This window comes from Notamacropus eugenii, chromosome 2 (genome assembly GCF_028372415.1).
Source record: "Notamacropus eugenii isolate mMacEug1 chromosome 2, mMacEug1.pri_v2, whole genome shotgun sequence".
In the NCBI taxonomy this organism is placed as follows: Eukaryota; Metazoa; Chordata; class Mammalia; order Diprotodontia; family Macropodidae; genus Notamacropus; species Notamacropus eugenii.
Genome location: NC_092873.1, coordinates 510,942,907 through 510,958,223, shown reverse-complemented (window position 1 = coordinate 510,958,223; position 15,317 = coordinate 510,942,907). Strand labels below are relative to the sequence as shown.

General features: G+C 39.9%; 1 protein-coding gene across 6 annotated transcripts in view; it reads left to right on the top strand.

Moving 5' to 3' along the window:
* The window catches only part of FAF1 (Fas associated factor 1), a 466,037-nt gene that overhangs the window by 340,175 nt on the left and 110,545 nt on the right, over window positions 1–15,317 (top strand). For 5 of the 6 annotated variants that reach the window (XM_072649394.1, XM_072649398.1, XM_072649393.1 and 2 more), the window contains 3 exons: window positions 9,870–9,996; window positions 10,901–10,964; window positions 12,135–12,216. In XM_072649394.1, coding sequence (XP_072505495.1) covers window positions 9,870–9,996; window positions 10,901–10,964; window positions 12,135–12,216 — 273 coding nt within the window. The remainder of the gene's footprint in view (window positions 1–9,869; window positions 9,997–10,900; window positions 10,965–12,134; window positions 12,217–15,317) is intronic. The other variant, XM_072649395.1, reaches the window with a different exon arrangement.

Sequence of the window (15,317 nt, the reverse complement as noted above, 5' to 3'; positions counted from 1 at the left end):
AGAAATATTAAAAGCATCTTTTTCAGATCAAAAAGCAATAAAATTATATTTAATAAAGGGCTGTGGAAACAGATAAAAATTAATTGGAAACTAAATAATGTAATCCTGAAGAATTAGTGGGTCAAACAAATTATAGAAACAATAATTTCATTAACGAGAATGACAACAATGAGACAATACACCAGAATTTATGAAACACATCCAAAGCATCTTAAGGGAAATTTTATTTCTCTAAATGTTTACATCAGCAAAATGGAGAGAGAACAACAGATCAATGAATTAGACATGCGATTTCAAAAAACTAGGAAAAGAGCAAATTAACCTCCTCCCCATCCCCATTTAAACACCAAATTGAAATCTTGATAATGAAAGGAGAGATTAAGAAAATTGAAAGTAAGAAAATCATTGAACTAATAAATAAAACTCTGAGTTTGGTTTTTTGAGGAAAAAAAACAAAAATAGATAAACCATTGGTTAATTTGATTTTTAAAAAAGGAAAAAAAGTTATCAGTATCAAAAATAAAAAGGATGAATTCACCACCAGTGAAGTTGAAATTAAAGCAATTATTGGGAGCTATTTTTGCCCAATTATATGCCAATAATCTCACAGTTTAAGTAAAGTGGTTAAGTAATAATAACAACAAAAATATAAATTACCCAAATTGACAGAAAAGGAAATAGAATATTTAAATTGCCCAATTGTAGAAAAAGAAATTGAGCAAGCCATCAGTGAGTTCCCTGAGAAAAAAACTTCCCAGGTCCAGATAGTTTAATAATTGAATTCTACCAAACATTTAAAGAACAATTAATTCCAATGCCATGTAAACTTTTTGGGAAAATAGACAAAGAAGGAGTCCTACCAAATTTTTTTTATGGCAGAAATATGGTTCTAAGCCCTAAACCAGGGAAAGGAAATTATAAAACAATTTCTTGTTTAAAATTAATTTGGAAGAATACTTTTATCCAATTACATGTATAAATGATTTTAACTTTTTTTAATTTTGAGTTCCATATTCTCTCTTTCTCACCCCTCTCCTTCCTGAGAAATCAAGCAATTTAATATAGGTTTTACATGTGCAATCATGCAAAACATTTCCATATTTAGTCATGTTGTAAAAGAAAACACCGATTCCCCCCTCCCCCCCACACACAGAAAGTGAAAAGTAGTATGCTTTCTTCTACCTGCATCCAGACCCTATCAGTTCTTGCTATGGAGGTGGATGGGATTTTTCATCGTGACTGCTTTGGAATTGTCTCAGATGATTGTACTGCTGAGAATAATTAAGGTATTTATGGTTGATCATCGTACAGTGTTTCTGTTAGTGTGTACAGTGTTCTCCTGGTCTGCTCACTTCACTCTGCACCACTTCTCGTGTGTGTGTGTAAATATATACATATATAATGCATATATATACATAAACACACACCTTTCACCTCTCAAAAAATTGTATTGTACAATTATAGCTATCATTAAAAAAAATTATCATTGTACTCCCTCCCCTGCTTCTATGTTTGAGAGCAAAACACGAATAAGAATGGAATGTTCTATTTTACAAACTTCTCAAAACACTTATTGCTTTTTTTCTTTACTTAATAGTATTTTGTTTTTTCCAATTACATGTAAAGATAGTTTTCAGTATTCACTTTTATAAGATTTTGAGTTCCAAATTTTTTTCTCCCTCCCTTCCCAAGTTGGCAAGTACTTGGATATAGGTTATACATATACTGTTATCTTAAACATATTTCCCCATTAGTCATATTGTGAAAGAAGAATTAGAACAAAACAGAATAACCACAAGAAAGAAAAAAGAGAGAGAAAGCAGTATGCTTTAATCTGCATTCAGACTCCATAGTTCTTTCTCTGGATGTGGATAACATTGAGTCTTTTGGAATTGTCTTAGATCATTGAGAAGAGCTAAGTCTATCAAAGTTGATCATCTCACAGTGTTGCTAAAACACTTATTCCTATTAAAAACACTAGAAAGTATAGGAATAAATGAGGTTTCCTTAAAATGATAAGTATTATCTCTCTAAAACCATCAGCAAGCATTCTTTATAATGGAGATAAGCAAACCTTCACAGTAAGAACAAGGGTGAAGCAAGGAAGTTCATTATCACCACTTATTCAACATTATATTAGAAATGCTAGGTATAGCAATAGAGGAAAAAGAAATTGAAGGAACTAGAATAGGTAACAAGGAAACAACCATCTTTCTTTGCAGATGATATGATAAGATCTCTCTTAAGAACTTTGGAGTTTATTATGTGACCTGGGAGATACTGGCACAGGTCCTCCTAGCATGACGTGCCCTTATCAAAAAAGGTGAGATTTGAAGTAACTTATAAGAAACATGAGATGCACAGATTTGGAGAATCCAGCCCAAATGTTCACATGGACTCTTTGTGCCCCTCCTGTGGCAGAGCATTCCTAACTCCTGTTGGTCTGATCAGATGCGGTAGGACGCCCTGGATCTAGACTCTAACGTAGTGATGTCATTTTTGGTCATCTTCAAGAACAAAGAACAGCCATAATTATGATGATATACTTGGAGAATCCTTGAGAATCACTTTTTAAAAGTTAGAATAATTAAGCAAAGTGGCAGGATATAAAATAAACCCACATAAATCATCAGCATTTCTATATATTACCAACAAAGTTCAACAGCAAGAGATAGAAAATTCCATCTAAAATAACTGTAGACAGTGCAAAATGCTTGGGACTCTACCTGTCAAAACAAATCCAGATAATATATGGACACATTTACAAAATACTTTTACACAAATAAAGTTAGATCTGAACTGGAAAAATGTCAGTTATTCATGCCAATATCATAAAAATGGCAGTTCTGCCTAAATTAAGTTACTTACGCAGGCTCATACCAATCAAACTACCAAAAAAATCATTTCATAGAGATAGAAAAAACAACAACAAAATCCACCTGGAATAGCAAAAGGTCAAGAATATTAAGGGAATCAATTTAAAAAAAAGTGAAAGGTACCTTAGTCATCCAATATCTCAAACCATATTACAAAGCTGTAATCATCAAAACAATCTGGTACTAGCTAAGAATTAGAGGGCTGTGTCAGGGGAGTAGATTAGGGATGCAGTAAATGGTAGGAAACAACCATGACAATCTAGTGTTTAAGAAATACAATGATCCAAGTTCTGGAGATAAGGACTCCTTATTTCACAAAACTGCTGGGGAAACCAACATCTCACACTCTATGCCAAGATTAAGTAAAATTGGGTAAATTATTCAGATCATAAGGAAATTAGGGGAGTGTGGAATAGTTCACCAGTCAGATCTGTGAAGAAGAGAAGAATTTATTACCAAGCCTGAGATAGAGAGCATTATGGGATGTAAAATGGATAATTGTGATTACATTAAATTAAAAAGGCTTTACACAGACAAAACCAGTGCAGCCAAGATTAGAAAGAAAACAGGAAATTGGGAGGGAAATTTTACAAGTTTCTCTGATAAACACAAAGAATATGAACAGCCAGTTTTCAGATGAAGAAATCAAAACTATCTAGTCCTATGAAAAAATACTTAAAATCACTATTTGCTAGAGAAATGCAAATTAAAATAACTCTGAGGTACCACCTCACACCTATCAGATTGCTAATATGACAAAAAAACAAAAATAATCAATGTGGAAATAGTCCATGTGAACATTTGGGGTGAATTCTCTGAATTTGAGCATCTTATGTTTCTTTTGAGGTACTTCAATTCTGCTTTGCCCATAGAGCACAGCAGCTCGGATGAGGGCATGCCATGCTGGGTGGTCCCATGCCAGCGTCTTCCACGTCAGGCATTCAATTCCAGAATTGTTCAGAGAGAGGTATATGATTATAATGGAGTACTATTGTGCTGTAAGAAGTGATGAGCAGGATGCTTTTAGAAAAAACCTTAAAAGACTTACATGAATTTATGTGAAGTGAACAGAGCCAGAACGTTTTACACAGGAGAACATTGTGTGATGATCAACTGTGAATGACTTAGATATTCTCAGCAATACATGATCCAAGAGAATTCTGAAGGACTCCTGATGAAAAATGCTATCCAGAGGAAGATGGCAGAGTAGGCCAGAAAATACCAGACTCTCCAAATTTTCCCCACAAATGTGACAGAACATCGCCTCAGAGTGAATTTAGAGCAACAGAAATAAAATAAAAGTCCAAGTAATGCAGTTTTTCTCCTAACATAATTTGAGAGGACCTCAGAAAAAACTACCTCCTGGGGTGGAGAGTTGGCCTGATTGAAGTGCAAACACCTGCAGGCCAACTCCACTGAATCAACAAACCACTAACCCCTGGATCTGGGAGGCAGCCTCAGCCTTGAGGGAGGCAGCCTCAGGAATTTCACCTTATGGACCATGTTGGGGTTGGACAGCTGCGTAGGGGAAGATTGAAGGACCTTCCATTGTCTTGGGAAGCCAAGCCCAACTCTGCTGACCAGTTGTTCCTGTACTGGGGCTGTGAGCAAGGAGAAGTAAGCTAATACAGTAGCAAAGGGGCTGTTGGCTGTGGACTCTTGCAGAAGATTTGGAGTCCCTAGTTTCTGTATCAGGGCAGAGGAGAGAGCTGAAGTGTGTAGCCTCATGAGGAACTGCAAGGAGCAAGAGCATTTGCAGCCCCTGTGTCTAGCCCTGTTGGAGAGAGTGCCTGAGGTTGGGCCCCTGGACAGAGCTCAGAAAATAAGAGTAAAAAAGACATAAAGCCTGGGGCACCATTCACCACAATAATAAGCTATTAAAAATAAAATAAAACTGACTAAGCAAAGGAGAAAGAATCCAACCATAGACAGCTACTGTGGGGATAGAGAAGATCTATGTTGATATTAGAGGGAGATACTCTGACTTCAGATAAAAATATCAAATGGTCACAAGCCCAAAAAGAGTTCTTGGAAGAATTTTAAAAGGCTTTCAAAAACCAAATAAGAGGGGGCGGAGCCAAGATGGCGGAGCAGAAAGACACACATACGCTAGCTCTGAACCCACTGCCCATAAAATATCTGTAAAAAAAGAACCACTGGCAAATTCTGGAGCAGCAGAAGCCACAGAACAACGGAGCGAAGGAGATTTTTGCTCCAGAGAGCCTGAAAACCTCTCGCAAAAGGTCTCTTGTGCCCCAGACCCAGAGCAGAGCCCAACCCTGCCTCGGCGGCGCAGCGTGGAAAGGAGCGGATCCGAGCAGGCTTCAGGAACGGAATCTCCAGTGGCTGCGTGGGTCCCTCCACCCACAGGTGACAAGGGTCGGTGAGAGGGTCTCTTTGGCGGGTCGAGAGGGGAGTGCGGTGCCCCCATAACTCAGGCCCCCTTGGGAGTCAGCAGCGGAGGTGGGAGCAGACCAGGGCTCCCCAAGCAGGCAGGAGCCCTGGATCCATTGTTGAAGGTCTCTGCATAAACCCCCTGAGGGAACTGAGGTTGTGAGGCGGCCCTGCCCCCACCTGAGCACCTGAACTTAATCTCACACTGAATAGCAGCCCTGCCCCCACCCAAAGCCCTGAGGCTGGGAAGCAGCATTTGAATCTCATACCCCAAGTGCTGGCTGGGCGGATCTGGAGGCGAGGTGGGGGTGGAGAGGACACTCAGAAGTCAAGTCACTGGCTGGGAAAATACCTAGAAAAGGGAAAAAAAATAAGACTATAGAAGGTTACTTTCTTGGTGAACAGGCATTTCCTCCCTTCCTTTCTGATGAGGAAGAACAATGCTTACCATCAGGGAAAGTCACAGAAGTCAAGGCTTCTGTATCCCAGCCCACCCAATGGGCTCAGGCCATGGAAGAGCTCAAAAAGGATTTTGAAAATCAAGTTAGAGAGGTGAAGGAAAAACTGGGAAGAGAAATGAGTGACATGAAGTCAAAGCATGAACAGCAAATCAGCTCCCTGCTAAAGGAGATCCAGAAAAATGCTGAAGAAAATAACACCTTGAAAAATAGGCTAACTCAATTGGCAAAAGAGGTTCAAAAAGCCAATGAGGAGAAGAATGCTTTCAAAAGCAGAATTAGCCAGATGGAAAAGGAGGTTCAAAAGCTCACTGAAGGAAATTGTTTTTTCAAAATTAGAATGGAACAGATGGAGGCTAATGATTTTATGAGAAACCAAAAAATCACAAAACAAAACCAAAAGAATGAAAAAATGGAAGATAATATGAAATATCTCATTGGAAAAACAACTGATCTGGAAAATAGATCCAGGAGAGACAATTTAAAAATTATGGGACTACCTGAAAGCCTTGACCAAAAAAAGAGCCTGGACATCATCTTTCATGAAATTATAAAGGAAAACTTCCCTGATATTCTAGAACCAGAGAGCAAAATAAGTATTCAAGGAATCCACCGATCACCACCTGAAAGAGATCCAAAAAGAGAAACTCCTAGGAACATTGTGGCCAAATTCCAGAGTTCCCAGGTCAAGGAGAAAATATTGCAAGCAGCTAGAAAGAAACAATTCAAGTATTGTGGAAATACAATCAGGATAACACAAGATCTAGCAGCCGCTACATAAAGGGATCGAAGGGCATGGAATAGGATATTCCAGAAGTTAAAGGAACTAGGACTAAAACCAAGAATCACCTACCCAGCAAAACTGAGTGTAATACTTCAGGGGAAAAATTGGTCTTTCAATGAAATAGAGGAGTTTTAAGCATTCTTGATGAAAAGACCAGAGCTGAAAAGAAAATTTGACTTTCAAACACAAGAATGTAGAGAAGCATGAAAAGGTAAACAGCAAAGAGAAGTCATAAGGGGCTTACTAAAGTTGAACTGTTTACATTCCTACATGGAAAGAAAATATTTGTAACTCTTGAAACTATTCAGTATCTGGGTACTGGGTGGGATTACACACACACACACACACACACACACACATGCACACGCACACGCATACACACACATAGAGACAGAGCGCACAGAGTGAATTGAAGAGGATGGATCATATCTTAAAAAAATGAAATCAAGCAGTGAGAGAGAAATATATTGGGAGGAGAAAGGGAGAAATGGAATGGGGCAAATTATCTCTCATAAAAGAGGCAAGCAAAAGACTTATTAGTGGAGGGATAAAGAGGGGAGGTGAGAGAAAAACATGAAGTTTACTCTCATCACATTCCATTAAAGGAAGGAATAAAATGCACACTCATTTTGGTATGAAAACCTATCTTACAATACAGGAAGGTGGGGGATAAGGGGATAAGCAGGGTGGGGGGGATGATAGAAGGGAGGGCATGGGGAGGAGGGAGCAATTTGAGGTCAACACTCATGGGGAGGGACAAGATCAAAAGAGAGAACAGAAGTAATGGGGGACAGGATAGGATGGAGGGAAATATAATTAGTTCTTACACAACACTACTATTTATGGAAGTCATTTGTAAAAACTACACAGACTTGGCCTATATTGAATTGCTTGCCTTCCAAAGGGAAGGGGTGGGGAGGGAGGGAGGAAGAGAAGTTGGAACTCAAAGTTTTAGGAACAACTGTTGAGTACTGTTCTTGCCACTAGGAAATAAGAAATACAGGTAAAGGGGTATAGGATGGAGACAAGGGCAGAGAGGGATGATAGAAGAGAGGGCAGATTGGCAGACAGGGGCAATTAAAATGCTCGGTGTTTTGGGGTATGGGGAGGGGACATAAGGGGAGAAAATTTGGAACCCAAAATTTTGTGAAAATGAATGTTAAAAGTTACATAAATAAATAAAGAAGGAAAAAAAAACCAAATAAGAGAGGTTAAGGAAAAATTGGGGGGGGGGGCAAATAAGAGTAATCAAAGAAAATTTAGAAAACTATGAAGAAACAAAGATAAGTCAGTTGGAAAAAGAGATCCAAGAACTTAGGGAAGAAAATAACTCCTTGAAATCTAGAATTGAGCACAGGGAAGCTAATAATGTCATAATACACCAAGAAATAATAAAATCCAAAGAATGAGAAAATAGAAAAGAATGTGAAACTTCTCATTAGAAAAATAACTGATCTGGAGAAAGATCAAAGAGAGTAAAGAATTATTGGACCACCTGAAAGTTTTGATAAAAAATATTACAAGACATTATTAAGAAAAATTAACTGTAAAGTTCTGGAACAAAAAGGTAAAGTAGGAATAGGGGGAAAAAAATCCACTGATCACCACCTGAAAGAGGCGCCAGGATGGTAATTTACAGAATATCACAGCCAAGTTTCAAAGCTCTCAGATTAAGAAGAAACTATTATAAGCAACAAGAAGAAAATAATTTAAATACTGCAGAACTCCAGTCAGAATAATACAAGATCTAGCAGCTTCTACATTAAAAGATCATGGGACTTGGAAAATTATATTTCAAAGAGCAAAAGAGCTGGGGTTGCAACCAAAAATAATTTACTTGGCAAAGCAGAGTGTAATTCTGAACAACTACAAAAAGACATTTAATGAACTGAAAGACTTTGGGGTATTTGTGACAAAAAGACCAGAACTCAACAGAAAATTCAGCATCTAAGATCCTGGAGAAAGATAAGGAAAGCATTGAAGACCAATCATAGGTGGCTCAATAAGGTGAAACTGTTTACTTCTTACATATGAAAATGTAAAATACTCTTAAGACTATCATCATTACTTGGGTAGTTTGAAAGAAAGGCTTGGGTTGAGCCAAGTATGAAGGATTGATTCTAAAAACTAAAAACTGATTAGGGAGAGGTTAAAAGGAGCAGCTATCTCATCCAAATGAGTTATGAAGAGAAAAGCTGATACAGAGAGAAAGCAGGTGGGAGGGGAGGGCTGGTTGTGCTGGAACCTTATTCTCATCTGAACTGGATTAAAGAGGGAGCAATATATACATCGAAAAAGGTATAAAAATCTTCTAAATTTATAAAGAAATAAGGGGGCAAGGGGACAGAATGAGAGAAAGACTTTTAGAAGGGCTTGTCGATTAAGAATTAGGAGAGGAGAGGATAAGACTGGCCTCTTAGAGGGGTGGGCAGATCAAGGAATAGGCGGGTAAGGGGGAGAGAATCAGGGAGGGATTCTTTTAAAAAAAAAAAAAGGGTGTGGATTAGGGAGGTAGTGTTATGTTTTCTCCTTCAAAAGGTGATATTTGTCAGCCTTCTGCTCACCGAATCACCATGGACTGATTTTGGACATATTCCTCTTTTACTTACCTGTGAGCATGTTGTATTCCCCTAGTGACACTTAAGCTCCATGGAGGGGACTTTCTCAGTGGTGTATCTGTGTGTGTCTGTGTGCCTGGTGGGCTGTCTTCCCCCATTAGGCTGTGAGCTCCTTGAGGGGAGGGGCTACTTTTGCCTCTTGTCTCCTTCCCATAGCACATAAAGAGCACTTGAATGCACACTGATTCCTTGGTCTGGGAAGAGCTTCCACAAAAGTACAGCAATGGCCCTGCATGAAGGGGGAGAGGGAAGAGGGAGGTCTGAGAGCCAACCCTCAGGGTGCCTCAGGTCTGTTTGAAACTTAGAGTGGAGTAAATGAATGTGAAAAACCTGACTCCAAATTGTGGAGGACTTTGAAGACGGCTGGAGATTTTTATTATTCCCTTGGTGGGCCTGAGGAAGCCACCAAAGACTTTTGCTCCTTAGAAGGATCAAGGTAATATACATACCTTCCACACCTTTTTCAGCCCTCCTTACTAGGCCTGATATTTCTCTCAGGTGAGTTCTCTAAAATCTCTCTCGGAGAAGTTCTCTAAAATCCCCTTACTGTAGCCCATCTTCTACTATTACTTCCACAAGCATCCACAAAATACTTTCCCTGGAGGGAAGCACCTGAGCACCTGAGAGAGGAGAAAGACTGGCTACTGATCCTTGGGAAGGGTGTGTTCCATGAGGGAGGCTGTGTCCTAGTCGGTCTTGCAGAGGTAATCTTAGCCTCATCCCAACTTTTCTTGAATAGCAGTGCACCGATGTTCACATGGTCAGCGACAGTGACGGTGATGACTTTGAAGATGCTCCTGAGTTTGGAGTGGATGATGGAGAGATGTTCAGTATTGCATCCTCTGCACTTCGAAAATCACCAATGAGTGAGTAATGCTATCTTGGGGCCCAAATTTAGAAGAGTGGACCCTTGGTTCACAGTCCTAAAACAGAAGGCAAAGAAGCCCATTCCAACAGCTCGTCCAAAATCCTCTCTGCCCCTGGGCCCTGACCTCCAAGAAATGCAGAAGAACCTTATGTTCTGGGCATCATGCTGTTGCTGAAAGACTTGATTCTCATGCTTAGATCTCCCAGGTTAATGAAAAACAGAATCAGGTTCTGGTCAGTTCCCCTTGGACAATGGGCAGTGTGAAAAAGCGCAGCCTTATTTCTTCTGTTGTAGTGGCTCACAGCAAATTAACCTGTGCCACCACCACTGCTGCCACTGCAGCTGCCTCCTCCTCCTCCTCCTCCTCCTCCTCCTCCTCCTCCTCCTCCTCACATACTCACTCCCCATGGGTAAGCAGAGGTAAGGTTAAAGTTCATGAAATGGAGAACTATGGTGACCAGGACTAGATCTACATTCAGATCATTCTGTTTCTGAATTTCTCCCAAGATTTATCAGCATATATTTACTTGGTATTTTCAATAAAATTGGCTTTTTCACCCCACCCCCAATTCTTTTCTTACAAATGTTATTCAGTTACAAATCACATTTCAACTTTTTTCAAGAAAAATATCAAACGTCCCAAGTGATAACTGGCACCTATTTTATATATTCTTTAGGGTATCGTCAATAGGACTGACAAAATACTCATTCTTCTCTAAGGTTCCCATTCATTTTGTTTTGCTGAAAGCATGAAATCATTTATGGGCATTGGCAAGTGAAAGTCTCTCAAAAGCTGTGGCATAGACACTAATCTTTCATTTGTTTCATGCATGTTCAGTAATGTATTTCTTTAATGTGGGGTTAAAGGTTATCTATGTGGTTTTGTTTTTTGTTTTTAATAGTGCCAGAAAATGCAGAAAATGAAGGGGATGCCTTATTACAATTTACAGCAGAGTTTTCTTCAAGGTAGGGTAAAATCAGCAACATATAAGCATTTCTGTTACTGTACTGTGGTAGTTGGGTCTGTTTTCATCACAGAAAATTGACAGTAAGGTATTTGATGATCCCAAGGTTGAATTTATATAAGAATTCAGATTCTTGGCACCAAATGTTTCATTCTCTAGGACCTTAGTGGCAAACATTTTCTTACTTGGCAAGTTTGGGGTTTTTCTGGAGTGGTTATACTACCCATCGCCTCCCATTGCATCCCCGTCACTCAGAAATAATCAAGGATATGTTTGTTTGAGTGTTTTCAATGTAAGAACAGTACAAATAAAACCTAAGAACCGGTCAAGTCATGAAGATCCTTAGCCTTCGAAATTTTTCACACAAACTGTGTTCTGTCTTATGCTTGAAAATAGTATGCTCTCCTTGAAATTCAATTCTGACTGCACAATTAAGAAAATTAAGAAATACGGAATGAGCAGCTAAATAGATTCATTAGAATTGGAGAGAACCTTAGACAGCCTCATCCACCCTTTTCATTTTATGTAGTCAGAAGTTTCTAGCTAGAAAAAAGGAAGGACCTTTAACTAGGCCTCCCTGACGCTCCCCAGCCCAGGCCAGCCAGAGCCAGAACTCAGGGCTCTCTGCTCCTAGCCCAATGCCTTGAGAAACCAAGTAAGGTGAAAGAACAAAGAAGGCCTTTAACTGACCACAGGGCTGTGACCACTCCATCGTTAAAGGGTCAGAGCCCAGGGAAGAGCCCTGCAATTTCACTGGGGGAGAAAATTCCTGAACCACCATTGTAGGTCATCCCTGAGGCCCTGACAGTCTACGTGGCATTCCCACTGTTACCTGGTCAGGATATGTCAGAGCTGACACTTGAACCCACGTTCTTCTGGCTCTGGGGCCAGGCTGCCTCTCTTCTGCATTTTAAAAATGTTAATCTGATGAATGTCACTTTTCTTTGTATTGGATTACTAACTCCGAAGTATCTTGTTCTCACCAAGAGCACTGGAATAGTGAACACTTACTTGAAGATGTGGGGAGATGTTTAAGAATTGTCTCTCTAGGACAAGTTTCTACTCAGATGCTCTTAGCTTGCATTTCTTTAAAAAAAAAAAAGGTACAAAGCATTAAAATCGATATAAAATCCATTTTAATTCATTCATTGTCTTAATTTTTTTCCCCTAGATATGGAGACTGTCATCCAGTTTATTTTATTGGATCACTAGAAGCTGCTTTCCAAGAAGCCTTCTATGGGAAAGCTCGAGATGTAAGTGAACTGTGGGATACTGTCAGATCAAAAGTGCCATCCTTGGCCCAGAGTTACCCCATAAACAGGAAGCTCTGTTCAGAGCGGAGCTGCATCCTGCATACCAGAAGACCTGGATCTGTTAGCCTTCTACTTGGTTCTCTACCCTGGGGATACCCAGATTGTGATTTATGGATTGCTTGTATGTTTTCAAAGACAGACTTTTTAGATTGGCTTTGAGGAGGGTGACCCATAGTGAAAAATGGAGTTATAGTTGTGTACAGCATTACTGAGGAGAGGAGGAACATGGGAATAAATGGGACCACCAATATTGTTTTCAGATCCTGGAAGTAGTTGGTTTTAATATCTACTAAATGAATATAATCACTGCTTAAAATTTTTTTTTCTGAATTATGAAGATTTTGTTGTGTCCTGTTTTAAGGTCTCTCATTTTCCTGTTCATTCTCTGGTGAGATCTACTTTGAGGTTTCTACTTTCTAGTAGGAGAAACAAACTGTTGAAAAGTCCAGTTCTGTTAAGAAAGCCATTGCATTGGAGATTGTAAAAAGAGAGAGGCACTCCTTAAAAATAATTCTGTGAAAATGGAGGTACTTTAAGTAGATAGAGAATAATTATAGAATCTCAGTGCTGGAAGGGACTTCAGGGAACATTGAATGTGGTCAAGCCCTTCCATACTTGGGTAAAAATCTGCATAACTACAATCTTGGAAGGAAAAGGTATAAAATAAAATGCTGACTTGAGGGGTGGATTGCCCTTTGGGCTACTGTACTGCCTCTATGATAGTGTGTAAGTCTCTCCCTGTTTTTGATCTTAGGTTCCTCCTCTTTAAGACAAAGAGTTTGGGTAGATGGTCTTGAGGGATAAATAATCATGGGTGAGGGTGGGGGTAGCCATTCCTCATGGGTGAGGGTGGGGGTAGCCATTCCTCCCATCCTTGGGTCCTCCATTCTTCACTGAAGACCTTCAGGAGCCTGGAGTTTCCAGTTGGCATACCAGTGACAGATGGAGCTGTTGGGTAGTTAAAGATCTGGCAGGTTTCAGGCTCATCCCTTCATCTAAGGTTGGCATTTAGTTTTCCTCAGTCACTTCACTCCAGGCAGTTCATTTTGCAACATAAAATTGAGTAATTTAGTGACAAGTGAAAATAAAAGTCTGTTCACCAAAAGATGTTATTAAAAGTCAATTAAAAGAATGGCAGTTGCCTAAAAGAAAAGTTTTCTGCCTACATTCCTTTCGAAGAATAAGGCACTACTATGTTCAGCTTGCCTATTTTGCTGACATGTTTTCTGCAGTGATTCAGCAAGTATTTGCCTGTGCCAGGCACTGGAGATACATAGAAAGGCAAAAACCCAGCCAGCCTTCCAAGAGATCCCAGTCTGGCCAAGGAACCATGCAAACATCAGGAAACATTTCCAGGACAGAGTTTGAAAGCACCGTTGCTAGAAGCAGCATCTTAAGGAGTGTCCAGCAGTAAATCTTCCAAATTCAGAGTTGTCCTGTGTGCATGTCCAAACGTGCTTCTGAAATCACAGAATTAAAAACCCAATTAATCTAAAAGAGGAGGGAATCCATCCCATCCATGTGGTATAGGCCCAGGGGCGGAGAGGAGGAGCTTGCTCAGACTCCATGAATTCATGGCAGAGCTAAGACTGGAAGTTCACCTCTCCTGATCGCTTGCCCACTGTTCTGTACTCACCAGCTAACCCGAACTCACATGGTCCATTTGAGAGGCATGCTGCAACCATTCACAACAGCCCAACTTCCTGTTTGTTCCTTTTGAATCGTGCTCATGGATAATCCTTTTCTGATGAGCTTTGGGCTAGTTTGACAAATAAAAATCTTAGCCATTTATCAGAAGTATCTCTGAATTTTGAGCTGGAAGGGACATTTAAGACTGAGTGGAGACCACTCATTTTATAGATGATAAATGACAACCTCATGTCACATCTGGAGGCTTCTAAGAAGGTGAGTCATTCGTTGCTAAGAAACCTTTTCTGTCCAATCCTTAGTTGTTCTTTTTCCGTTCTTCCTTTACTTCCTCTCTTCAGAGGGAAGGAGCTAAGGAGACACCTATCTCCTTGCATTTAAGGCAATTGAGTCACAGTTTTTCTTGTGTCGGGCAGATTCTCCAGTACAAGAAAAAGTGGCAGAGTTGTTCACAGACTCACAGGCATTGGAAGAAGGAATCTGGAAGATTATCTTGTCCAGTCTCTTCATTTTGAAGAGAAGAAAGCCAGACCTCAAAGAACCACTCAGTTGCTCCGGGTCTTCTAATCTCAGAAACAGAGGGGCAACTCTTAAACCCAGGCATTTAGTCCTCTTAATCCTGGAGTGGTTTTCTCTGCATTTATCAAAATGATCAGCTAGCCTGCAGGCCAGTCATTTCCTAACACCCTATATATACATGACATGTTTCTTCTGTGGTAAATAGTACAAGTATGATTATTCCCATTGTACAGAAGGAGAAACTGAGCCTCAGAGAATTCAGGTGACTTGCCTCTAGTCTCATTTCTAGGATATTGTGGAGCTTTAAGAACCTATAACGATAGTGAAGTGTGCTGTTTAGTTTCTTCTTTCCAGTAATAACTACTTCACTTGTCTGTAATGACTTAATATGTGGTGAGGCTCTTTTATTCATTCAGCAAACATTTTATTATTAAGTGTGTGTTGTGCCCTGGGTTCTGGGAAAGGACCCTTCACTTAGGTGACCCTGCTTCAGATCAAGTAGGGGGATAGATACCATCACCCCCAGCTATGAGACTGTGCCTCTTCCTGGGCAGTGCTCCTGCCCAGATTACCTTCCCTCAGTTCGAAGCCTTGCCTGAGTCTCTTCCCCTACACATTACCTTGTAGTTTTGACTATGCATTGAACAGGTCGTCTCCCATGGTGCTTCAAGGGCAAGGGTCACTTTGGTCTCTGTATCCCAGGGCCTACAATCGGGCTTGGCACATAGTAAACCCTTAAGAAGAGCTTATTGACTGGTTGGCACAGTAGGATGTGATTATCTACTGATAGCATGATTATCACCATTTTACCTCATTATTGAATGGTTTCTTGAGTGTCTCCAAAGCTAAGAGTAAGCCTTTCCTATTTTCTTCCT